General features: G+C 44.5%; 1 protein-coding gene across 15 annotated transcripts in view; it reads right to left on the minus strand.

Moving 5' to 3' along the window:
- Positions 1-322: 322 nt before the first annotated feature.
- The window catches only part of MCF2L2 (MCF.2 cell line derived transforming sequence-like 2), a 440,334-nt gene continuing 413,021 nt past the window's right edge, over positions 323-27,635 (minus strand). For 11 of the 15 annotated variants that reach the window (XM_053304949.1, XM_053304941.1, XM_053304950.1 and 8 more), the window contains 5 exons: positions 22,229-22,315; positions 14,726-14,844; positions 13,286-13,398; positions 9,400-9,503; positions 323-6,832 (listed from right to left, as the gene is read on the minus strand). In XM_053304949.1, coding sequence (XP_053160924.1) covers positions 6,732-6,832; positions 9,400-9,503; positions 13,286-13,398; positions 14,726-14,844; positions 22,229-22,315 — 524 coding nt within the window. In that variant the 3' untranslated portion in view covers positions 323-6,731. The remainder of the gene's footprint in view (positions 6,833-9,399; positions 9,504-13,285; positions 13,399-14,725; positions 14,845-22,228; positions 22,316-27,635) is intronic. The other 4 variants (XM_053304952.1, XM_053304946.1, XR_008318525.1 and 1 more) reach the window with 3 other exon arrangements.

A 27,635-nucleotide genomic window follows, 5' to 3' on the forward strand; every position in this document is an offset into this window, starting at 1 on the left:
GTTCTGACTTGGGACTGCCTCAGTCTCTTAACCATTACACTTCATCAGCTCTCAATTTACTCAATACAAGCATATTTAAAACTGCATTTCCGACGTGCACATGAACAGCAGCAAACAGGCTTAAAAGTAAAAGGCACAGGGATTCCCAATCTTGAGTCTCCAGATGTGGTTAGACTACAACTCCCATCATCCCTAGCCACAGCTGAGGACCCAAGGTTGGGAACCTTTGAATTAGCACATGTGTGATTAATTTAAGTCTTGTGTATGCAAATTTCATACTCAATCTTAGGCATTTCATAGAAAAGTAATGCTGAAAAACTCATTTTGCAGGCAGTTTTGTAATACAGTATTTATAATTTTTATAAAGTCCAAACAAAGGATTGGTTTTACACAGTTCATAATGGTCTATGTACAGAAATTCCAGCTTAACACACATATTTTGTAATACATTCATACATTCGGTCCTGATACAAGAGAGGAGGAAAGAGAGAAGAGCAGTTTCTGTGGTTTCTCCTCCATCATTCCTTCATCAACCACAAACTACAAATACCATTATTATCCTCAACATGAAAAATTGGTAAGAATTACACATCTGGAACCAAATAGTATTTGGGGGAGAAAGAATTTAAGCAGTGATTGCATTACTAGCTGACGAAGGAAATCTAGAAAGAATGAGATGATTTTATATACTATAGATTTAAAGAGCAAATCTCATGAGTATTTTTAAAGAGATCTTCTAGTGTTAAAGACCGATAGGTCTTCAGTATAGCTGTGATAAGGTGGTGTGTGTGTGTGTGTGTGTGTGTGTGTGTGTGTGTGTGTGTGTGTGTAAGTAAATTAGGGGTTCTCAAATGTGATTGGACTGCAACTTACATCATCCACAAATACAATTGCTGTAGATGATGGAAGTTGTAGTCCAGCCGCATCTGGGGACTCAAGGATGGGCACACCTGCCCTAAATCAATTCAAAATAAAACACAAGTCTTCTGCTTATGCTTGATCAGAAAAGGTATAATAATGGGGCAAAAAATTATTTCCCCCAAGATGTGCTCCTGACTCTTAACTCTCCATCTGTAGTTCTGCACCATAGAACTGGTGCAAAGGGGTCAGGAACTTGACACCTGGTGACTTCTGGGCCTCGAGAGGTCTTCAGAATATGCAGGTCATGGAGATGATGTCTGGTACCAGTGGCCGCTTTCTCCTCCAGTATGGCATGGCTTTTTAAAGAAGAGTACAGAAATGCATTTTTTATAAGATCCATACCATGGAATTTTGCTTTAGGGTAATACTTTTGGATTCCTCAGAGGTGTTTCAGGGCTTCCCCAACCAGAAGATCAGTAATGATAGAAAATACTCTTTGAAAGAAGGGTTGTTAACTTTGACTGAAGCTATTCTTGGATACCGTTGCCCTATTTTTTTTCAAAATACCAAGCCACTAAAATGTCCAGAATTGCTTTCAATAGTGACCTGGACACTGATGTTGGTTTCTGGGAGACTCTAGGCCCGTCCCGGAGAATTGTTCACTCTACCTGAAAGACAGCTTTCTTCACGACTATTATTACTCATCTTCCGCAAGGACATAAGGAGTGTTAGGTGTGCTTTAGGGAAACCTCGGTTCATACAAGGCGAGGCCAAACCGAACAAGGTGAAACAAATCAGTGGCCTAGAATGCATCCCAGAATCCTTTGCAATATGCCCTTCATGCTCACGGTGGACTCATTGATATGTAAAGGGTTCCCTGAAGGTAGAAAGTCTGAAAATCATGGCTATCCAACCACCACGCCATGATTATTTTTTTGAAAACAGGACAAGTGTATAACTAAGGTAGGGTGAGAGATCAACTGAAACATGACCTTTTACTGTGGTGGCACCAGGCTTCAGAATTCCCACCTGGAGGAGATGCATTCTGACCCCTTTGCTGTCAGCCTTCAGGCATCAACCAAAGAATACTCTGTTACTGTAGAGAGTTTTCCAGGTTGTCTTGAGTTACTGTACTAAGAGTTGTCTCTTGCTGCTGACAGTATAGCCCCACTCCTGTTCTTTGTTGCTTCTGATTGGTTGGTTTTGATGGATGTTTCTGATCTATGTTTTTTGCCACCATGATGTGCTTTGGCACTAAAGTTGGGATATAAGTATTTTTATCAGTTAAAAAGAATAGAATACATGAATATTCATCAACTTATCTCCCTGCCACTTTAAAGCTAAAATAATATGCACACACATATTTCCCAAATGATTTTCAATATGGCTTAATACCCAGTTCTTATGGGTATGCGTGTTTGTGTTTAGATGGCAAATAGCACAATGAGAGTGGTGCCGTACATACTTGCCCTGGTTTGGAAATGCCAAATTTATTTTAGAGTCTATTTCCCTGCTACAAGCCTTCTTGTAAAATGGCAAGAACCACTTAAACAGATTAATTTCTGGTTGAGTTTTAATCCCATATGAGGATGATACATAACCTGATTCTATGCATATGTGATTATATGCAACACTGGCAGATCTCCATTATCTGTAGTTCATAATGTTGGGGATGGTGGTATGTTCTTTTGTAAGCAGATAGGCTTGCATACTGTGCAGTGTAAACACACATGGTGGAATTGAATGTTTGAGCTGTTGTGCATGCACAAAATCACGCAAACAAGAGTTGTGCAACAGTACAGCCATTATATATCATGGCTACACTGTTGTGCAATTCTGTACAATGTTTGCACTTGGGCAACAGTGCTTTGTGCGACTGTGCAAATGCTACACTCCACTGTGTGCATACCATTTCACATGTGTCAGCCATAATCTACAAGCACGCACAGCAAATCTTAGGATAGGCCCATCATGAGTTTCTTAACTCTTTCCAGAATGTGATTTTAAAAACTGACATTTGATCTGATATAACAAAAATAAAACAAAAACCCCAGTCAGAACTTTTTACATTCCCAGACCTTGATCCAGCTAAAGTCCATATTCAGCTAGTGGCCCATCAAAAGATGCATCTACTATTTTTGGGGACCCTAATGAACGTCATAATATGAATTGAACTGAACTGCCTGTGTGTACAGAAGCCTGCTTCTGCACACAGATATCCCATTCTGGATTACAGGCCTGGTCTTTTCCCTCTTAGTACATCTCAGAATTATTGTCTTCATGGATTTTAAAGCAGAAAAGATCTGTTCGTCATTTAGCAAAGCAAACAGTACTTGCCTGCACATATATACATATATAGAGGCGATTGAAATAATTTATAATAAATTAGGATGGCCACAAAACAAGATTGTCTACACTCAGTTTGGCTGTGCCAGGAGTATCCCAGCAGAAAATGACATGGCTGATATAAAGATCAATGAATAAAATAGTAAATAAATAAATAAAATCATACAACTGTTTAAGGACCTTGTTGAAACCCTATTGGCAGTCTTGTATATAAGAGGCACAAGCCTCAAGAAAATTAAATCTCTCTCCAACCCCACCTGCAAAACACACACACACACACACACACACACTGACCACTGCTTAGGGGAAGAGGACACAACATGGATATAGAGGATTTTAGGTGAGTTCTTTTTTTAAAAAAGTAACCAGGTCACACAGCTTTCTCTCTCTTAGCAAGAGGGAGGAAGAATATGAACTGCTGCAGCCATGTGCAATGAATTGTATAATATGGCTTCATAGAACATATCTAAGGAATATGCAGAGCATAATGGTTTTCTTGCAGTCCTGAAAATCAGTTTCCACTTAAACAACCAGCTTCCTAGTCTTCTTGAATTGAGAAGCAAAACATGGCCAAGGCTATAAAATTTATGAAATAGGACTAGAAATCAGAAGACACCTCAGTGGAATTTTCAACAGTCCGGAGGCGGAGTATCATAACCTCCCCACTTCCAACAACCACAATTTAGAAGATGGGCTAATTCATGAAATTCAGCCACTCAGCTGAATTTGCCACACAGATAATCCTTAGGGTCAAGCTTGGTCATTTTAGCATGTGAACTGGAGCACACACATACCTGTCTGCATGTGCTTTCTGCAATTCTTGTATTGCAGCCTCTGAAAAAATGGCTGTTTTATCACAGCAATTGCATGGGTAAGTGTATAGATGTTGGTTGGGTGCAGACTATGATCTCTATGCAAGTGTAGACAAGCACAGACCGAACAAGGTTGTATATAGGAAATTCAGATCTGCTGCTTCATGTGTGAACCGGCCTTTTAAAAAAGGCCTCCTTTATTTATCGCTGCAGTCTTTAAAGATTGCCAAGACTGATAGTGCCTGTGTAGTACACATTAAAAATGTAATATTATGAGTTTGAGCCAAAGGAGTACTAGACTCAGATGATTTGGACTTGAATTCTTTCCCAACTATACACTGATTTAGGGCTGTGCACGTACAAAAAGATCAGATCCGAATCCGATCTGATCCGATTTTGAAAATATCGGGATTGGATTATTGGGTCCCTAGGGGTGTTGATGTCAGGTCAGAGTCAGATTTCCAGTCAGAAGTCTGATTTAGCATCAGATTGTTCCCTACTGAGATAAATGAAGAAATTGAAAAAATTGGGGGGGGGGGACATCTGGACCCAGGACTTTTAAATTTGGCAGAGGTTAAATACATGATGGAAGGACTCTGTGTAATGAATTTGAAGTGAATCCAACAATCCTGAAATGTTTAATGATTTTGTTTGTTTTATGAGGTTGCCACAATGGTGCTCTTGCACAAGAACACCTCATAAAACAAAACAAAAACAAATATACATTAGAAATTGCAGATTGTTCTTCACCTGTGCCGAATTTTGAAGTCCTAGGCCCAGCCATTTATTTTTCCTGATTTTCTTCCATTGATCTCTGTGGGGAATAATCTGATTGTCTTTGGGTTTCAAAATGGTGGTTTCTGCCATTTTTGTTTACTTACAAACCTTCTTTTTTAGTGTACAAAAATTGCAATGTAGATGCTTGATAGTATGAATCATAGGTGGAAAGACATTTTAAATTTCAGTCATTCTGTTGGTTAACGTACTGGGGAAATGACCTATAACTTCAGCCACAGCACTGAAATGCAAAGAAAGATTTTTGGAAAGCCCAATCACCTCTGAAACACTTGCATAAATGTTGAGTTTGTCCATGACACAGCAAGGGCCAGCCCAACTGCATGGGCAACTCAAGCAGTTACTTAGGGTAGTAACCTTGTTAAGAGTGTCAATCAAGCAGTATGAATCATCCCCACCAGTGTTCCTTGTTACAGGGATCCCCAGATGTTGTTGACTACAACTCCCATAATCCCCAGCCAAAGGCCATTGCAACTGGGGATGTTGGGGGAGCTGCAATGAACAACATCTGGGAATCCCTCTTAGAAGGAACACTGATCCCAACATCCTTTGCAACATTGCTAGTGATCCTGGGACTCAACCTTCCCATCATGTGGTGCCACTTGGTGGTGGCAACATGTCAGTTGGGAGAGGCTTTATTGGGATTTCACCCTATGCTCTACCTTTACATACAGCAGCCTTCATAGAATAGCCCTATTCCTAGATCAAAATTATTTTTGAACATTACACTACTAGCAGCTTTGTGGGACCTAACTTCCCCATTCACTCTCAAATTCCACCATGCAAAAAACCTTGATATATGTCTTTTCTTTCCTGGAACTCACAAGCATCTTGCATCTCATGAATTTGAAGCCGTGACATTGTCCATCATGAGAGTTGGTACAGTCTTTCTTAAAGTATCATGGCAGCAACCCTTCAATGTGACCACATGATCATTTAAACAACAGGTCCATTTGCAAGTTTCTAAACATACTGGGTATGTCATATGGAGATATATTAAATATTTTGGGGAGGGTGGGGGTGGGCGGGCACTATTTCCTGTTCCAGAGTCCAATGTACAATGTATCCAACATGCACTCTACTTAAATGTAGAACATTGAATGGCAGCATCAGACAGAATTGTCAGCACCGAGTGCAAAGTGATGTGTTCCCTCAGTCACATGCTGGGGGAAATAGAGGCAGCCTCTCAATACCACAAGCATAGCCCAGAATTGCCTCCTCTCTTGATCTAACCCATCCCCTTCTTGGCCCCAAAGATGCCCATCTGTTTCCAATGCCCATCTGTTTCCAACACACTCTGTGGGCAGAAGGTTATAGCCAAAAGCATGTCACACCCTTCACTGTTGTGCAAAGGCATCGTGGTTGGCCCAGGTTCAGGAATGGCATCTTCTTGGCCATTATCCAACTTGTTCTTGCTGTTGATGATTGTCTTGAGATAATCAAGCCTGCGGTGATCGAGCCAGGGAAAACAAGGAGAGGCTGAGTAGCACAGCTAAGTGAACAGATAAATCTGAGATGGTCTCTTCAACAGAATATCATCTGGGAGATCTGTAGATCAGTCCTTAAATAATCCAGCATTCAACTAGCATTGCCACAAGGCTGAAGGCATTAGGATCCTTTCGCTGCTGTCGGCCTAATTTAGGCAACACCCTTTTCAATGGTTTAGAAAACAGTTTTTTTAAAAAAATCACACGGTGGGTGCATTTGTTAACTAAGATAGCTTTTGATGCCTTTGCATTTTAAGTTGTTCTCCAGATTTCCTAGCTCATAAAGAATTTTTTTTCTAAAATGTATTTCGTGCTGATGAAATTTCACAGAATTCTGAAATTCAAAGCTTGTGGAACAGACTTTTCAATCCAGCATCTGCCAGTAAACCAAGAAGAGGAGGGAGTCCTGAGGAAATGCTTCAAGGAGTGTTCAGCTACCAGCTTTCTGTTCAGCTGTTAAGCTTCTGGCCAGCTCGCTCGCCTTCATTTCGGAGTGGATGGATGCGGTGTTGCGGGGACCACTGTAGACATCTGAAAGAGGAATGCATCTGGGTTAGTAACGTTGGAAGTGAAGGACTTTTCCCTGCCTCGTGCCTCAATGACAGAGGAGGACAGACTAGTGAGTCAGAGGGCTAGAGGGGTCAAGACATTGGTCATTCCTCCTCTCTACTGCTCTGACACTATCCCTTTGATATTTAGATTGCTACTTTCAGGGACTTCCTCCCTTCCTGCCTCCTTCCTGCCTCCCTTTTCTTCCCTCTCACACACACGCTCATCTCTCTCTCTGCACCATGTGTGCAGAGATGCAGACAGCATCTCTCTGCATCCAGCTAGCTAGCTAGATTAGAGATCCTATCTCTCCACTTTCCTATCTAGAATGGAGTTTTCCAATAAAGACTACTTATATTGATTTGAAACTATGAACTGGCTCCAAGGTTCTTTGGGCTCTTAGCAGACACACATGCCTAGGCAGACTTGGCTGTGTTTTGCCTCTGTGCACTCTGCTGAAATAGAAGGGTCTCTCTTAGCAGAGATAATTTCCAACAGTAACATGGGTCTTCTTGGTGGATATATTGGGAAATGCCTGTACACTGGATTATTTATTGCACATAACCATCCCCTCCGCTACCAGGTGGTTACCTTTTTGGCTCTCGATCTTGCACTTGAGGCTCCCACACAGAATCCCTCAGACCTCATGGCCAACTGAAGCCAAGCGTAACTATGTTTGGATGCTAACAATCTTATTGCCTCTGCTTCTTTCTTCCCTCCCCTCTCTCCGATGTCTTGTTATGATGCCTCTCCCTCTGTTGTGCCCCCTGCAACTGGGAAAGACCTCTTGCTGCCTCATTGGTAGCCCAGCCTGAACCAAATGGTGAAGAATAATGGTGAAGAAGAACCAAATGTTGAAGAGTTTTCCTTCAGTTGAAGGAACTTCAAGGTACATCTACCTGCAAGAGCAGCTCATCCATGGGGCGAGGTGAGGCGACTGCCTCAGGCAGCACCTGCATCAATGTGCCTGCCCCCCTGTGAGTGTCTCCCCACTGCCTGTGAGTTTCTGCTGCTGCCACTCCTCACCACCTTCCCTTTCTGTTCTCCCCACCTACTGGCCCAGCTGCACCCCCTGATGCTAAACTAGTGCCAGGGGGCAGGTCCATCATTTGCCTCCCTCGCCAGTGCCGCCCTTCCCCCTCTCTTGGCTGCCATACCTTTGCCACCCGTTAGCTTGCTGGAGGGTTTTCCTTCTCACTTGCTCTCTTCCCCCCTGCACAAGGAAGACACAGGGGAAAGAGAGCAAGAGAGAAAGCCATCCAGGCAGACAGTGAAACGGGGCTAAAGGTACAGCAATACAATACAGATGTGACAAATATTTATATACTCTTTTCAACAAAAGTTCCCAAAGTGGTTTACATAGATCTAAATCAATATAATCAATAAAACTAGGTGACCTGGTGCACAGCATCTGTGCCCCTAGTCCTCCCTGCCTCTCCTCCCTCCCTTCAGCCCCAGTCCGTTCTCCCCCTCCAAGTATGCTTCCCCTTCCCTCCCTGGCTGGCCCAGCTGGTGCTTTCCCTCGCTGCCAGCCGGCCCGGTGCTGTACCCGTGTCTATCTGGCAGCCGTTCGCGAACTCTCGCGTGAGCTGCCACACATGGGATTAGCCATAGGTATGCCTTAGAGAATTAAATATATAGATAGATGACTCCCTGTCCCCATAGGGCTCACAATCTTAAGGCGGTGGAGGGGGGAGAGAGAGCCCAGCAACAGCCACTGGAGGGATGCTGTGCGGCGGGTGGATAGGGCCAGTTGCTCTCCTCCGCTAAATAAAGGGACTCACCACTTTAAAAAAGGTGCCTCTTTTTGGCTCAGTTAACAGCAGTCATGAGATGGAGAAGGGCAGCAGCACCAGCGAAGGAGACACTGGTGTTGTGGGGGCGGGGGGAAGAGTGCAGCCCGCCTCCTTTGCGTGTGCTGCCTTTTCTCATCTTGTGGCTGCTGTGCCTTTACTGCCACTTGGCTATCTGCCTGGATGGCTTTCTCTCATGCTCTCTCTTCTTGCTTGTGAGTGGGGGAAGAGAGCGAGAGAGAAAGAAAACCACCCAGCGAGCTAAGCAGCAGTAAAGCTATGGCAGCGGCAAGCTGGGGACTGGTGGTCCCGGTGACCGAAGTAGGCTGGCTTTGCCCCTGATGGGGCATGGCCTCAAGCGCCCCAAGAACTCAAGCTGGCCCCGTCTGCCTGGAAGGTAGGGCCTGAAAGGGATCGTTGGTCCAGTCTGAATTTGCGCAGAGAGGGAAATAAGTTCAATATGCTGGAGCTGACTAGAGAAGCCGTTTGGAGGTTGCTGCTCATAGGAAGTGATGCTGCTCTAGAAATACAGCGCCTGCCTACGCGGGCCCACTTGCTTCCCACCCGCGCGACCTGAATATTTGTAAATAAACTGATATTGCAAAACACCACAAGTCTCGAGTGCTCTCTCCCCTCACGTGGAAACCAAGCCTATAAAGGAGCCATGGGACTTCCTACGGACTTGGGGAAATAATCACAAAAAAGCCGAATGGCATGCAACTTTTCAAATGCTGTCAATGTGTCTGCTTTTGTTACCTGTGCTGCTGTTTCTGCGGATGTTGTTGGCGTCCCCCTCTGCTGGCTGTAGCAGGCTGGGCGGGACCCAGTCAGTTTTCTCAGAAACCAGCTTCTTCACTAACCTGAATATTGAAAGGAAATAATCACTGCCTTTCCTTCGTTTCTGCCACCACTGCTGTCATCTTACAGAAACTTACCCAACATCGCCAGTTCCCTCACCTGCACACAGGACCTGAGCTAGGAGAGAGAATCTAATAGGAGTGGAAGGGAAGTGTCTGTTGCAAAGAGGCAAGAACAGGGTGGACCTGATTAGCCATTTGGAAACATTCAGAGCTACAGCTAAGAATGTGAAACAGTTTTTATTTCATGTGATTCATCTGAATGTTCTGTTACGAAAATCACAGGGCTGGTGCATATACTAATGTTTGCTACCAGAGGTCCTTTGGCAGAACCCACAAGAGATGGGGCCCACCAGGACTGGCATCAGAGGTGGGCATGCTCACATAGGTGCCAAGGGCCACAGCTTCAGGGATGGTCCAAAGCATCATCATGCTTGAGATGAGGCACCAAATGCTGCCTTCAAAGCAGGCCCTCCTGAGCTTTAAAAGTGGCAAGGGGTGGGGAGGTTGTTGGCAACCTTCTTTTCTCTCTTCGTGCTTCTTGCAAGCTTTGCAGGGCGTGTGAGGTCGGTCCCAAAGTGCTGCTCTGATTATGGTGGCAATGATGGTGGCGTCTTGCTGGCCTGCTGGCTATCCAATAATCTTTTACCTGAGGTGACGGCCTCACCTCAACCTCATGAAAGAACCACCCTTGCCCAGGACCCAGGAAGGGTATCACAGCTCATCCCTAACCCCTATGGTCATAATCTTCATGGCAGCAGAATGACTCATGAGAAAAAGAAAGTCATTCCCCGAGGTCTCTGCTCTGCATCAACATAGGAGCCTCTGGGTGAAAGCTCTGTGGATGAGGAGGACACCTAGGAGAGGTGGCAACAAAGCTCCACTCTTGCCTTCGCAAAACAGGCCAACCCCTCTGACTATGCTAAGGTAAACTCCCCACAAGATCTGAGGAGCTGCCCAGGTTGGATAGGGTGACAGAGGGCCCTTTGCCAAGGACCCCTTTAAACTTGGAGCTGGCCCAGTTGCCAACCTAGAGGCAAAAGTGGGTGTGGGGAAAGTGGGAGATGTGCCATCAGGAGAATCGCTGGAAGGCCATTTTAGGCCTACGATATTTGGCCCAACACTCCTCCCTCACTGGTCAAACTGGCCTACCAGGAAAACCAGTTGCTGACCAGGGCCTTGGAGAACTTTAGGCCAACTCTGGGCTGCTTCACAAAAGGTGGCAGCAAATGTGTGAAATGATTTGCTACTAAGTATAGCTTCAGCATGGAGCCACAGTCAACAATCAAGATGAGATTATTGGCATGGTATGCATGCTTGAAAACATGTATTTATAATATTCACCCTGTACAGTTCTAAGTCTGTCCTTAAATAAAATTTCCAGTGTGCATCTAAGAAATAGAACAGGCTGGTTCACATGATTGCCATTAGGGTAGGAGGAGTGTTCGCCCAGGGTAGGAGAAAAGTGCATGCTCCCGATTGATGGTCATGTGCAAGGTAGGAGGCCATCAAGGGAGCGTGATTGTGCATGAGGCAGGAGCTGGGTCAGATGGGCACACCCTACCCAGGTTCCATCCCCAGCCTTTCACACACAGTCATGCTCCCCACCTCCTACCTTGAAGTTTGGGTGCACATGACCGCCAACTAGGAGCACTCCTACCCTGGCCAGACACTACACCTATCCTAATGGCATGTCCATGAGTGTTATGTGTGACATGTCCTTCTGGCTTCCATCTCTGCACAGCAGGTCAATATCCTTGGTTAACTCTTGCTTGCTTCTAGTGGAACAGTAGGCATTGTATGAACTTGTGGACCACATCCAGGTCATAAAACGATTGCTCTAGCCACTTCCACAGCTGCCTAGAAAATGAAGATAGTTCAAGACTTCCCAGTCCATGGCAAAGCTTTAGCAGGATGCACCCGAGCTATGGGTTGCATGTTGCTCTAGCAAATCACCTCAAATCTGTAGGGAGCCAAGCATAAACTCCGCAACAGTCTCTTGAGAGTAATAGCCTCAGAAAGAGATGCTGCAAATATTGTGATTTTCTATTAGGTATCGTGGTACCTGAGGCACGGCACCAAATGCTGCCTTGCCCCATGCCCCTCGTGTGGGCCAGTCCTTTCAAAACTGACCCTTGCAAGCTTTGAAAGTGATGGTGAGAGCTAGGAAGGAGGGAAGGCAGCCTCGTCTTCTTTTCTTGCAAGCTATGCAAGGAGCACGATGAAGAGGATGGCAGCCTTCTCCCTGCACTCCTTGTCATGCTTGCAAGAATTGGATGGATTCCAAAGAGCTGCTCCAATGGCATCAGCAAGGGACATCTTGCTGCCCTGCTGACATCCCAATAATCCACCACCTGAGGCAACTGCCTCATCCCACTTCATGAAAGGGCTGCCCCTGATTTCTGTTCTTGATGCCAGAACTACATATTTGCCAAACAAACGGGCAGCAAACTTTGGAAACATCATTGGATTTGTGGGCAGGGGGTAGGAACAGTGACTAGATGTGTGTAGCAGTGGCATAACATTGTGTAGCAGGACATGCTTGTCCTCAGTGAGGTTCATAGTGGTTGAGGATGCCGTTGAACAAGGAACACAATGTGCAACAATGACCCAGAGCTGCATAATGCTGCTAAGAGAGAGGCCTGGGCTTTTGAATGGGGAGCATGATGCACCATTAAGCCAGCTGCGGTCAACAATACACATGCAATGTGCAACAACAATTCGCATCTGCATGATGACAACTGCCAGTCTGCTTTTGCAAAGAAGCATTCTGAACATGCAATGCCTGTATGTGTGGGGTGGATATATCTATGGGTCCTGCCCATTCCCGCCGTCAATCATTCTTCCACTACCACTTTGAATCTGGAGGGTTCCATGTAACTTTAGCCTTCTGAGCAAGTTCAGCCAATCTGAGATCAAAAATGCGGTGTCTCTACTGCGCCTTAATGCCCTCCTGCCTTTCCTCAAATAAACACACACAATCTGTCCATGATAATTTGACTGGGCTAATTTTAGCATGTGGCATTGGGCCTCATATGATTGGCTCACAGCCAGAGGCGGAAGCCAGAATAGACTGACTTGCTTGGTGGCACTGGAGGCTTGAACAGCACTCTGCAGGCACACAGCAGACCTATGGCATCACTGCCCAATGCCCATGCTTAAAACAAGTACTCTTGGCAGTTCACCAGTCACATACCTGCCTGTGCTGCCTGCCTCCACTTCTGCCAAGCAATGGCTGCCACCATTGGTGTTCACCTCCCCCTCAACCGGTGCTCCCCTCAACTGGTAGTAGTGGCCACTTGCTACAGTCCTCCCAACTTTGGTGACTGGGATATGTAGATTCCATCTGAGGAAATTCTAGAGTGTTTCTCCTTAAGAGGAACCTAGATTCCTCCTTGAACGTCAATTGCTCCTTGGAGGACCCCTGAAATTCTCTTTCAAATTTAACTTTGGAGAAATTTTAGTTCCTACGCTGACTGGTGGTGAGATAATCCCACTTCTTGTCTACACAAAAGGATCAACTTTCTGGGTTCTTGAACTGGGATTAAGCTCACCCTGCATCATTTCTAGATAGAGAGCCATGAGAGGCTACAGAAGGATGACCCCCGCCCTCCACCGCCATTCTTTTTAACTCTCTTATCTTCTGAGGCTGTTCTTTTATCAAGGTTTGTTTCAGTACTCATTTGTCACTTTCAAAAACATTCTTCTCCTGTCTGGATGTGGCTAAAACTCTTTCATCTGAGTGAGTGTGTGTGTGTGTCTGTTCTCCTAGCTGCCATACTCACCATTGTCCATCTTCACCTTCCTGTACAAACTGCACTAAATCTCCATCCTCTAGAGTAAGGGAATCTGGGAAACAGGTGTCAAAACTCCCTTCTACCCGGTAAAGATTGGATCCCTAAAATGAATGAAACAAGGCAGCACATGCAGTTATTATGGAGGGAAAGGACATTGGTAGTTGGCAGGGAAGGAGGGGTGCATTTCTAGAAGGCCCAAAGGATGCATTTCAGACATCTAATATGATATGATTGGCATATGTATCTGGAAAAATAGTGATTCTGAACCATAGGAACATCAGCTTCCATGTCTTAAAAAACAATTTTATCATCCTTACGGCTCTAAAAGCAGGTATGTTGCCCACAGAGGCCCAGTTCGTATTTAACCCTAAACCAGGAGTTCCCAACTGTGGGGCCCCAGATATTGTTGGACTACAGCTCCCATCATCCTTTGGCCCCCAGCCATTGTGGCTGGAAATGATGGGACTTTTGCAGTCCAACATCTGGGGACCCAAGTTTGAGAACCTCTGCCCGAAACCATGGCTTAGTGCAATGTGGACAGACCTCCGCGATCTCCAGGATTTCCCCTCTCCTCTCCTCCTACTGTGTTTGTGAGGGGAAGGGACTCAACGTTTCTGCTTTCACTTTTGAATGAACCACAATTCACTTTTAACATCAACTTCAGGGAACTGTGATTTGTTCTAACTGTGGTTAGTCAAAACAAACCAAGGCCTGACTACTAGTCTGGTGGCTATAGGCCACCTCCAGCCACTTGGAGGCAAAATCTTGGAGTCAAGATGCCTCCAAATACCAGTTGCAGGGGAGCAACAGCAGGAGAGAGGGCACGCCTTCATCTCTTGCCTGTGGGCTTCTCAGAGGCATCTGGTAGGCCTCTGTGTGGAACAGGATATTAGACTGGATGGGCTTTGGGCCTGATCCAGCAGGGCTGTTTTTATGTTCTTATGACCAAAAGCAAGAGCTGACTGGCAGACTGAGCTGCAGAAATTGTGCAAGGTCCTTTAACTCCTTTTTTAAAAATAGGAGGTTTCCATTCCTATAAAGGGAGCTGAGGTTATGGAATGCTACATTCTTTATCATTTTCTGCACTTGCCCTGTGCAATCACAGAATACGCACAGCCCTGCTGTTACCGTCTCTAAGTCCTTGGGATGGTGCAAGCTGGCACCATCAATGGAAACAACAGAGACAACAAACAAAATTACTGGCACCCATGTCATTTGAACCTCTACTGAAAATGAAATAAAATATTTAGGGCACCATTTCATATCTGCATTTTGCCAGGATGTTCAGTATGCAACCTCATGCCATGTTTTGAAACATTCTGAGAGTTCAAGAAAGCATTACACCAAATGACCTAGTTTCTGTTCCTGTTTGTGGCAGATTTATGTTGATGAGAGAACAGCACCAACGCTTCCAAGATAGTTACGTACGTTGTTAGGCTGGTTTTCTTCCTCCATATCTGAAGAATTGGAGAGTTCCTCGGCACTGGATGGGATGACTTCAAAATCCTCAAAAGTATCTACTGACGGCATCTGCCTGCTGGGCCATCCTTTGGAAAAGAAGCCAAATGGTTGGCATTAGCTCCTGTCCTACTTGCAAACAAATATTAATCGTATTTCTCCACAATGTGGGCATCTGGCCTCACTCAACCAGGTTTGCTGGTTTATATCCCATCTTTTCTCTAAATTGTACAATAAAACCATAAGATGTACATTATTGTACATTTGTATCCCATCCTCCTTCTAAGGAGCTTAGAGCACCAGTGCAGCTTGATAATAATGCGGTGAGGTAGGCTAAGCAGGTCAGATGCATCCAATGGGCTGCTGAAAGGGGAGGAGCTATGCTGGGACTTGGGCCAACAATACTGTTCCAACCATTCTGCAGTCTCCATTGGCTCAACACAGAGTGAACGGACCAGTTGCAGGATGGAGTTGTAGCTCAGTGGCAAAGCACTTGCTTTGTATGCAGATGGTCCCACCCAAAAAGCTTCTGCCACCAGTGTAGCCAGACCTAGATGAACCAATGGTCTGATTCAGTATAAGAAAGCTTCTTGTGCTCTTGGAGGGGAAGAGGCTAGATTGGAATGCTCTCCCATTGGGCATCTGCTGCTCAGTCTCCAGGAGGCTTTACAAACAGGGCTTCTACCCTGAATCTACTTCAGAGGAGAATGTGTGCGTTCACACACCAGACAAACTTACCCCGAAGTCCCTTCGAGATTCTTGGACCCACTCCACATACAAATCGGGCTTTGTGATGCAAATTCTAGCTTATCTCAATGTATTTCTGGATTTTTAAAATGCTGGTTTTAAGCTACCTTTTCTGAAAACTCTGGAGCAAATAGGGAAAGGCATTGATGTAGAATCATTAGCATGATAAGAGGGATGTTCTCTTTAGAAATGGAAATATAGGTCTTTGGGAAGCAGTCCCCGCCCCGCCCCCCCGGAACATTGGCTAGAAGGAAAACACAGAGCATGCCATGTGAACTTGTTTCGAAACATAACCCGAGAGCAGAGGGGAGGGGCTGCTTCCCTCAATACCGCGAGTGTAGTTTGAAGTGACTTCGTTCAACATTTACCCCGAAGCATGAAGCCATGTGCAAATAACTCTCAGAACAGCTTTGAGAAAACAAGAAAAACCATGGTTTTTTACCCAGGCTTTTATATGAGTGTTGTTTTCTTGTTGCTATTGCTTCTGTGCTATGTTTCGTGGTTTTATTGGGTATATATATATTTAACTTATAAAATAGATTTGCATTTTTTCCTTATATTATAATTTAATATTTGTATTGTTTTAACTGTTTAATAGTGTTGTATTGTTTTTTTAAAATTTATTTTAAACTGCTTTGACATTTTAACGAAAGGTAGTATATAAATCTAACAATAGATAGATAGATAGATAGATAGATTAGATAGATTTCTTTTTCATTTCCAGAGTGGCCACTGCAGAGTGCAGAAACAGCACGAGTCTCTCGCATGACGCATGGTGACTGCCTTGTGCAAAGCCACCGCAAAGAGAGCAGCTGCTCATTTGTGGGAGTGGCACGACCACTGGTGAGTTGGCAAGGCGTTTTCTCAGACAACAGGCTTTACTATGGGTTTTCTGCAAGGCTTTACTATGAGTATGAAGTTGCCCCAAATAACTGATGCAAAAAGTGGATTTTTTTTACCCTTGATATAAATTGGCTACATGCTAATGCCCAATGAAAAGCCTGAATTGTGTGTGAAGTGCTCCCTGATAATAGCTTGCAGGGACTTTGGGGTAAATCTGACCGATATATGAGTGCACCCCCTCCATTCCAGAGGAGATGCGAACTAAAAGCTAGATGTGAAAAACTTCCAGGCAAACTCCAGAGCTCTGTAAGAGAAGGCATTCCCACTTATTCTCTTTTTACAGGTGATGGGACAGAGGCTAAGTCCGCAGCTGTCCTGCAAACTTTGATTTTTTGTATTATGGCGAATTCTGACTTTGTAATAAAACAACACAGGGGAAAGAGCATACACCACCCTTAATTCCTCTCTGGAGTGGACACATTGTATTTCTTTTTAATTCTACTCCCTGCTCCCATTTATAAAACAAAATGAAAAAGATAAAAGATGGAATGATACAGTCCTAATCCTCTGATAACATGTCCTGAGTTGCTTTCCGACATTCTCTCGAGATTTCCTTGAAAGTGCCTACAGGTCATTACCATCTCACATTATGCTAGCTTAAGTATCTTCTGCTTCCACTTACGTATCAGGAGGGATTTTTTTCTTTACCTCCTCAGCCATTAATAGAAAGTGCTTGGATGCCAACAGAGCAATTAAAACAGGCTCCTTATGATGCCCAGATCACGTGTTTCTCAGTTCCCTAGAATATAAACTACAATAACTGCCTCAAATGGGAGATTATCAGGAATGGGGATTGTGTAACCTATTCATTCACTAATTTCTTTCCCAAAAGATGTACCCAGAGGGCTACACCATCACATAGGTATCATTCAATTGTAACCATGCAATTCCAGCATCAAGCATGGCGTACTGATTTCCATTTTGTCAATTCCTCTGGGATCCCCCTATGCTCTGAAAATTGTATTTTGTTGAATCAGTTTCAGATGCAAGACACAGATGCACGCAGCCCAAGAATACACCAAGCTTGGCGGCAAGAGCGCCCGGCTGAGGGAGGATCCTGCAATGCATCACGCTCCTGGCGCATTGCGTTGAGTGATGCTGGAGGACTTCCTCCTCTGGCTACCTGCAATGCCACTCGCTTTGGTGCAGCTCATGTGCTGCACAAATGAAGCCTTCCTCCCCACCAACAATTATGGTTGAATGCACAACCTTAATATGTTAAGTGCATGACTAATGCATTCCTGCTTGGTTTTTTTTTTTTTTTTAAACAATTTAAATAACAGCAGGAATGGAATCTAGAAGAGGACCATGTGGGAGATGGGAGTTCCGGTGGATTGACCTTTTGCACCAACTATCCTAATGGCCACTAGGGGCACTGGGAGCAGAGGTAGCGAGTGAGGGTCTCCTTACCTGTCCCTGCTTGCCTCTGCTCTATGACCCCTGCCTTGACTCCTCCTCAGGTACTTCCTGTAGTGAGTCAGTCCTCTTCCTTTCCTCCTAGAGAGAAGGTGGAAACATCTCTCCCTCCCCTTACCTATTCATTATGTAGCTGATAGATAGGGTAGGTCTTTCCTATCCCAAATGTCTTTCACAAATAAACCTATTTAGTTTACTCTACAGTGATCTCCATGTGTATTACTTAAATAGCTGCAACAGCTAAACTCTGCACTCTGTAACTGGAGGGGTAGCTTCCTTGGTGTTTTGCTAAATAATCACATGTTAGAGGTTGTTAATTTTTACCCTGTAAAACAGCAGAGCACTAAGGAATGAGCAGTTACTAAGGGAAGAGCAGTTACTAAGGAATACTAAGGAACGAGCAGTTACTCTAGTTACAGAATAGGTAGCAGAGGATGGCTTAGTTGTTGCAGCTATTTAGAGAAAATACATGGAGAACATTGTAAAGCTAAATACTAAATATTTATTGGTTAAATACATGAGGATAGGAAAGACCTAAACCTAGTCTAAAGGACTACATAATGGATAGGTAAGGAGAGAGAGAGAGATGTTTCCATCTGCTCTTTAGAAGGAAAGGAAAGATTGTGACTCAGCACAGGAAGTGCGGAAGAGTCAAATCAGGGGTCATAGAGTAGAGACAGGTAGAACAGTCAGGTAGACCCTTACTCACTATCTCTACTCCCAATGCCCCTAGTGGTCATTAGGACAGTTGGTGCAAAATCTCGATGCACTGGAAGTCCATCTCCAACATCACAAACCCCAACAGACCATGGAGGGGAACAAAAAGTTAAAGTGGCCAGTCCCCATATCACGGTCCCAAACCTGACTGCCACCCCTGGCAGCTGCTATTTATGTTATGGGGGGGAAGATCAGATCAGCTGCAGTCATGGGCTTATGTAGTTTGGCCCTAAAGTACCATATTTGAAGAGGAGTAGCCATGTTAGTCTGTTGCATGAAAAACAGGAAAGAAAGAGTCTTGTGGGACCCAAAAAACTAGCGCATTTATAGTGCCATGACTTTACATAGGCCAGAGTTTGTTTAAACAGATCATTTGACACACGAGCTTTGGTCCACAAAAGCTGAGGCCACAATAAATGTGTTAGTCTTTAGGGTACCACAGGACTACTCCTCATTTTTAATTAAAGGTGAGGGAATACTCTTCTGTATTTTAGAGCTTCTGTCAGCATGCTCATTACTGATGGTTTCTCTGATGCAGCAACAGCATCTGGTTCAAATTCTATCCATGGCAAAATCCCATCCCTAACAAAATCATAAGCACCTGGTGCTGCTTCTAATGCATATACTGGGGCAGTTTGCTAGGGCAACTTTGGTTTCGAGAAGCATTTCTGCTTTTGGCCATCTGGGTGAGAAAGCTCTCCCAATATGATCCTCAGGAGCGCCAGAGCTCTCTTTTTCCGAGAGTGTGAGAGCTTCTGAGCTTCGCCTTATAAGCTCATGAGCTGCGCAGGCTTCTAGAGCCTTTACAAAATGGGCCTTTAGAACTTGCTGCACAGCCCCCTCCCCGTTCATGCTGGCAGACATTCAACGCAGGCTAACGCAGGTGGTTCTGCACTGCCCACGCCCTGCATGACTCTGAAACTCCCCTGTGGTGCTGCAGAATAGGAATGATCTGCTACTACTTAAAATTATGCAGTCACAGATGTATGACACGACACTCACTATTTCCAATGGGCATAGCATGGATTAAACCTGTGATTGTGCCATTTACGTAGCAGTGCATAGCCCTATCCCACAACAACAACACCACGGGCATTGCTTATGGTAGTACAGGCAGTTCAGAACCACCCATGTTAGCCTGCGCTGAATGCCAGCCAGTGCTTTCTCCCCAGGACCTCTGTGTGTGTGTGTGTATACATACACACCCCTGCTAACTTGGCAAAGAGGCACCTTTTAATGTGGTGATTCTTTTTATTTAGCAGGGGGAGAGTAACTGGCCCTATCCACCCCCAGCACAGTACCTCTCCAGTGACTGTTGCTGGTTTCTGTCTTGTGTTTCTTTTTAGACAGTGAGCCCTTTGGGGACAGGGATCCATCTTACTTATTTATTATTTTTCTGTGTAAACCGCCCTGAGCCATTTTTGGAAAGGTGGTGATGTATGGCCAATATATAGTGGAATATAGAGGCTAGCTGCTTGACATAAGCGTTGCCATTTTGTATTGAGAAATTACTTATGCTGAAATAATTCTCACCCCTGGCAGTTAGGTTTCCCACAGTTAGCAGAATCCATATATAGCATGAGAACCGCAAGCGCTGCAGGGGCATGATAGAGACCAGACCGGCTTACTGCTTGCACAAGCTGATTTATGACCTAATGCCAGACCCCTTTCCAGACGAAAGGGGAACTTACTTGAGTTATGACCTATGACATATAACTGTTTCTCTTTTTTCCTGTAACTTTCTGTAACTGTTTTCCTAAGGATGCTTTGGTGTATAAAATGTGCTGCTTCTGTATTAGTCTTTGTCCTGCTTTGAGCGCAAGCCAAGCAGCACCTTTGCTACTTAAGGGCAAATAAAACTTTGATCTTAAGTCCTCTCGTCTGGGCTGATTATCGGGCTCCATCCGCCCAGGAACGAACCTCCCCTATTGGGGTCAAGGGTACCCCATTACATCAGCGGTATAGAAATCAAATAATGATGATGATGATGATGATCACACACACACACACACACACACACGCATAATGTTGCATATGTGTGCATGTTTCACCCACAAACAAAAATTTCTCCCCTGTCCAACATGAATATTTTGATACAAAAAATTTTGATACAAAAAGAGTGTGGAAATTCTGCTCACCCAAAGCATTGCTTAGACTGGATTAAACCATGATCAATCTGTGCAACAGATAGCAATGATTAAACCTACGGCTTTCACCAACCCACGCTTATACTGGACAGAATGAGTTTACATCAAATACTCTAATATAAGGAGAGCACATTCACTCCACCCAAAGTTTTAGAGGGGGAACCTAAAGGCCTGGAGCCTAAAGCCCTCTGACTCTGAGCCACAGACCCAGCCCCCAAACTAATGACAAACGTTTGCCACAACCATCCCAGCCACAGGACTTATTAGCCCACAAGCATTGCAATTGCCTGCCTGCCCACACCTGTGTTAGCCATTTGTGGCACAATGACAACCTCAAAGCAAAAACATGAGATCTTCCAGCTTACACAAGCTGACACTAGAGTCTCTTGGAGGTGATTCTTACTTATGATGGTGCATGGCCAAATTATTCATTTATATAAATGTCACAAACACAACCCTAACCCATACTACTATTCCACTTTAGTTTGTAGCTTGCAGTCAGTGGCTGCATTTTGGTAAACAAAAAAACATCATGGATAGACTGGGAAGGAGAGCTGGTCTTGTGGTAGCAAGCATGACTTGTCCCCTTAACTAAGCAGGGTCTGCCCTGGTTGCATATGAATGAGAGACTAGAAGTGTGAGCACTGTAAGATGTCCCCCTCAGGGGATGGAGCCTCTCTGGGAAGAGCATCTAGGTTCCAAGTTCCCTCCCTGGCATCTCCAAGACAGAGATGAGAGAGATTCCTGCCTGCAACTTTGGAGAATCCGCTGCCAGTCCGTGAAGACAATACTGAGCTAGATAGACCAGTGGTCTGATTCAGTATATGGCAGCTTCCTATGTTCCTAAACTGCATAGCATGACATGTAATTTGGCTCTCAAAGAAGCAGAGTTTATTTTTGAAAGCTATTGAATTAGTGCAGATATTCAAAACATTGTTCTTGTTTTGAAAACTCTCTCACACACCCCACAACAAAATCCCTTGCCTTGAAAATCTGTATTCGGCTTACAGTTCATGTAATGGACACACAAGAATATAATCAACTTAAATACTTCAAATTTCCAAACTGCAGTAGCCCAGCAGTTTTCCTTTTCCCAGAATAGACTTTTTTAAATTGAGCAAAGCGTCATCATCTATGATAATTGTCATGATCAAGATAATGTATACAGCACTGTAAATGTTTGCAACGCTTTATAGAGAAATATAAGTGAAAGAGAGGTCCCTGCTCCAAAAAGCTTACAATTCACATTGTAAGGAGATTGTAAGGATGGAGACCAACAAGAAAGGGAGGGTAAAGGCAGGGATTAAAAAGGGAGGAAGTAAGCAAGATGTTGACACTCTAAGCATAATCCATTAGGAAGTTATCCTGCTTAAACCCCAGAAAAATGGATGGATGCCACTCAAGAGCACAGAGCTCCCTTTCATTTACTAACAGCTTCCATTCATTTCACACAGAGAGAAGTTCTTCGTGGATATTTGTTACCCTTTTCCTCAGGTATAGCATAAGGACCACATCTCAAACACAACATTCTGATTCGTTTTACCTGTCTGTGAAGCAGATCTAGGTACCGATTTTGTTGAGGGAAGAGCACTGCATTTAGCTTGAGCCAAGATGGTACTTTCAAAAGCATCTGTGATAGGAAGTAGGACATTTTGTGTGTGTGCGGGTGCTAGTTGGGATCCATCTTAGACAACAGGCTGAACATGCAACTCCTTCTAGGTGGCTCCCCTTGCTAGCACCATGGTGAGCAGAAGGGAGATCTTTAGGGCCACACACTGTCCCTTTCTGCTCTGGTTTAATCCATGCAAAATCAAGGCTGGCTCTCCCATACAGGCAGATTAAGAGTGAAGACAGATATAGTTTTCTAAGTATGGTTCCAGCAGGTGGTATGAATCCAGCATTGCAATTTGTGTTGCAGACAAACATGCCAGCAAGCTGAATGCTGCACTGGCAAATTACTTGCCATGTCAGCCTCATCCCCTCATGCATCCAGTGGGCTGCCTACCCTTTTCTTTTAATTCTTTAAAGTAGAACATATAAATTTATTCATATATATTTTTAATCTTCATCCTTCACTTTATAAAAAAAAAATCACAAGGACTTAAAAAAACCACTATCGAGTTTTTAAAAATGCTTAGGTGTGCATTGTGTATGTCAAAGAGTATTGGTGATGATACCAAAGGCACTAGCCAATAGGAGCTGCCCACACCCAGCTTTTCCTTGGTTCAAAGTGAACAGGTTTCTCCAGAGTTCACCACGGGATGGAAAAGTGTACTTGTGTTGGGATGGCAATAACAGCATTATCAAACCACCTCCACCACCCTTAAAATGTTACATCTGCCTTCACCTAAGCAGCTGACTCCAATGGTACAATAGACAGGCTGCGTACCTGTAACTATAATTCTGTGCATTCACGCTGATTTGCAGGTGTGCACAGACCCCATATCAGAAGGAGTTAGAAAAGAGCAACATTTTGGCAGTAGCCCCACCCCCGCCCCCTCATGCCTTATTCTGAGCATGTCCCACTCTCTCATCTCAGTCAGAGCTTCTGCCACAGCCGAAGTAGAGGAGAATAGGTAGGAAGGGAATAACTCAGAGTTGGAGCTGCAATAGTGTGGATGGCTTCAAAAGACTGCCGTGCCCTGCATTGGAGAGCCACTGGAGAGCCAATGTAAGGAAGGCATGCACATAGCCCATTGCTGCTGCCAGCCACCTCCTTCGGTGGCTGGCCCATCATTGGCTTGGTTCCCAGGAAAGGGAAGGAGGGAACACATGAAAGAAATCCAGGCAGACAGGCACTGGGCGGAAACAGCTGTCCCTTATTAGGGCCAGAGTAACAAATGAAAAGGGAGGGTGATTTCTGAAACATTGAAGTTCAATGAAGGTAAAAGGATAGAGCTCTTCAAACATCTTGAGTGTATCAAGTTCTTTCCTGAGGCTTTAAAGGAGAAGGGAAGAAAATCAGAAGACAGATGTCTTGAGATAAGTGAAACAAACAACAAATATTTATATATCGCTTTTCAACAAGAGTTTCCAACTCTTGGAAGACAACCTCATTCATGGAGACAACCTCAGGGAGAAAGGTAATCTCAGGTTTCAAGAGGACCTTGTCCTTGTGGAACATGAGGTAGGGGTGATAGCTTTTCAAACAGGAAGTGTGTGTTCCTAGCCATGGAGGCCTGGTAGTTGGCTATTTGGAGTCAAGTCAATCTTTATTATGGTCAGTGACTAGCAAGGTGTAGTGATCATCCTCCCCTCCCCCTAAAGAGTTAGCAGGAAGTGAGCCCTGTCTTGACTGACAGGTTGGTGAACTTCAGGGTTCAGCCAATCAGAACACCAGGTAGGTGGGACCTAGAGAGCTGTTGCCAGGAAGAAGGGAGTTCTTTGTTAGAAGAAGCTAGGCTGGAGGTGCATAGGAGGACATGTGGCCATGGAGGTTGGCTGAAGGAGGATAACTGTAAAGCCTGGGAATACAGGATTACAGGAGGCTTGAAGTCCCATCAGGAGTTTGGTGAGTTTAAGGAAAAGGGAAGTTTAGTCTAGGGAAAAGTTTGTTTGGTCAGACTCTGCATTGATTGTTTGACTGATTGATTGATTAAGTGCTGCAAAGTCAGTGTCAACTCTTATTGACCACATAGATAGATTCTTTCCAGGATGATCTGTCTTCAGCTTGGCCTTTAAGGTCTCTCAGTGGTGCATTCATTGTTGTCGTAATTGAGTTGACCACCATCCACCTTGCTGCTGGTCGTTCTCTTCTTCTCTTTCCTTCAACTTTTCCCAACATTATGGACTTCTCAAGGAAGCTGGGTTTTTGCATAATGTGTCTGAAGTATAATAGTTTGAGCCTGGTCATTTGTGCCTCGAGTGAAAATTCTAGATTGCTTTGATCTATGATCCATTTGTTTGTCTTCGTGGCTGTCCATGGTATCCTCAAAGGTCTTCTCCAGCACCAAAGTTCAAAAGCGTCAATGCTTTTTCTATCTTGCTTCTTCAAAGTCCAGCTTTCGCATCCATAGAGTGTCACAGGAAAAATCATTGTCTGAATGATTCTAGTCTTTATAGGTATAGACACGTCACGGCATCTAAATATCCTTTCCAAGGGCTTCATTGCAACCTTATCAAGTGCTAGTCTGCGGCGTTGCGGATGTTATATTTCTTTGATGTGTACGCTTTTGAATATTCCTGATACTGTTCTATTATTGTTTACCTGTAATTTAATTAAAATAAGAAACACTAGCTATGCCCACCCTACCTAGGGTGTTGCAAAAGACTCTATAAACATTTAAGCATGCCTAAGACGACCTATTTTTGTAACCTACTATTTTTGAGTGTTTCTAAGAAAGCTAGAAGCCTCAGATGGAAGCAGTCTGTAGTAATGGAATAAAACTTTTTTAAAAAGTGCTTTACAAGCTTCTCTGAGTTGATTTTTAACTCAGGAAAAGCGGGGTGGGATTCCTCTAGTGCAAACATGTCATCAAATGTTCAGCAGCTTCAGTTTTCTCACCACATGTTGGCTTACAAATGGAAGATGTTAGTACTTGTCCAAGAGCCAAATTAAGAGAGTTTTCTTTTCTGGGTTATCCCACCCCAAGCCCAGAGAGTTTCTGTAGACAAAAGGGGTGTTGGCAGTAGCATTTTGAACCTACTAATAATACAGAATAGTTTTAGAAGAAGCCTAGCCAGGCAGCTCAGCAGAGATGATTCAGCATTTCTTTCCCTCATGTGAGGTTGCTCTTAGACAAAGCCTTTAATCTGCAACACAAGGCAAAACAACAAAAGCATTTATCCAATAATACATACATTATTGACTATTGTTGGTTATATCATTGTTCCTCATATTGACTAGAAAGTTGTAAATCAGCCATAGAATATGTATGATGACCAATAGTGTCCAACTTCCTGCCACCTCTGTCAGCAGGCACTGAAGTTTTCTCTGTCTATTACAGGACTGCAAAATCTCAACTATCACTGAATTGTGTGTAGGATGCTTAAAGAGAAAGTCACAACCTTCCTTTTGGACTCTATAAAGGTTGTCCAGCTTGCGCCCAGAGGGTGGAACTGACTCAGCCTTATTCCATGAGTTCTTGGTGATATCTATAATCATGGTGATCATAGGTAGTGAAATTAGGGATCATGAATCTGAGTCAATCAGTCCAAAGATGTTATCCTTGAGAGTAGATGAGAATTGCTGAATGTCAATACCTAATACTATAGCCATCCTAGACAAGTGTTCTGTGTAAAGGAAGGGTTCCTTTGAAGGAGAATCCACTCTATCCTCAAGTATGCAGTCTGTAGTCAAAGAGCCTGATGCTGTCTCCATTGTAGTAGATTGGAAGCCAGTGGACTATTCTTCTGAATCCAACTGCTGAGGAGGAAAATCCTGCTCCTGATCAGTAGCGGGCTTAGGTATTGAGAGAGATTGCTCTGGGTGCTGTAATGTTGCATTTTGAGTAGAGGTAATTCCAGGGGTAGGTTTGGGCTAAGGCAAGGCACAAGGCTGATGGCTGTGTCCCAAACTTCTGAGATCAGCCAGAGGGATCCTTGGAAGCCAAGGGTTTGTTCCGTCAAGGTGAGTGGCAGTGGTCCTTAACTCGATGATATTCAAATGGGCTTAGGGACTGAGCTCTTTTGGTATGGTTCCTAGGTGGTGTCCAGGAGTGAGACTGGTATGGTGCTGATCTCTATGTGGTGTGCAGGATCTGGCTGTGGCAGAATGATGAACCCTTGGAGGCAATCAGGATCGAGATCTAGGAAGGCAATGATGTGATGTAGGAGATTGTCTATAGTGATCACCACATCCAAAATCATATGGATCCCTATATGAGGGATGGGAATGGGAATGGTAGTGTGTCTTGTAAGGCTGATCCTGATGGTGCTGAGAATGAAAATGGTCATGAGGGCAGTATTCCTCATGATGGAGGTGTTCACTTTAATAAAGGCAGCATTCATGGGCAGTTTCATTGGATCGAAGGGTGCGTTCTCGAAATTCTTGTGTATCCATTGATGGGGTTGGAGTCGACAATCATGAGTCACATACCAGTGACAGGGTTGACAATCAGGAGTTGCAGAATGATGCTCAGGAGTCGCAGATCAACAATTGTGGGGATGGTGGAATGGATGTACGTCCACCTAATAGACTTCATCCCTAGAGTTAGAAGGTATGTAAGGAGTATCATGCTGTGGATCGTCAAGAGGCTGGTCAGTGTCGATCTCAGGTTCAAGAGGCTCTTCACTGTTGACTTAGGGTTTGGGATTGACATTATGGACAGATTCAAACGTAGTTTCAGACTCGATCTGGGGTTCAGTTACAGGGACCAGATATACTAAATTTGGTACATGGGTAGAAAGGTGTGATTGCGGACTTCTACCTAGGTAATAGCCTGAGGTAAAATCTCGGGCTGCCTGGTGGGGCAGCTCCAGGATCGGCCTCAATCCTGGCGCTTCACACAAGCAGCCCTACCCCAGTAGGGCTGCACAAGCCCGGGTAGGGCTACTCGTGTGAACAGCTTTAGAGTATACTAAGAGGAAAGATAGAACAAAACAGTAAAAACAAAGGAAGGGAGGACTGAATCTCCTGTTCTCTTTCTAACCCAATTTAGTATTTGGTTATATCATTGTTCCTCATATTGACTAAAAAGTTGTAAATCAGCCGTAGAATATGTGAGCACTAGTGACCAGAGAAGGCTCCGAGGTGATCTAAGCAGCAAAAAGCAAAAGACTGAGGTGAGAGGATGGGACATGCTCAGAATAGAACAGAGGCGTAACTAGGGAAAACGGCGCCCGGGGCAAGCACTGAAATGGCGCCCCCCCCCCCCCCGCCGCCCCCCCCCCAATGTACTACATTATACTTAGGTTTTTCCTCACAAGCGCCCACCGCTGCCGCAAAGCCAGGCCACTGACTGGCCACCAGGCGCCAGCAAAGCAATGGGGGGGGGGCGCGGGCGGCACAG

This window comes from Hemicordylus capensis, chromosome 3 (assembly GCF_027244095.1).
Source record: "Hemicordylus capensis ecotype Gifberg chromosome 3, rHemCap1.1.pri, whole genome shotgun sequence".
In the NCBI taxonomy this organism is placed as follows: Eukaryota; Metazoa; Chordata; class Lepidosauria; order Squamata; family Cordylidae; genus Hemicordylus; species Hemicordylus capensis.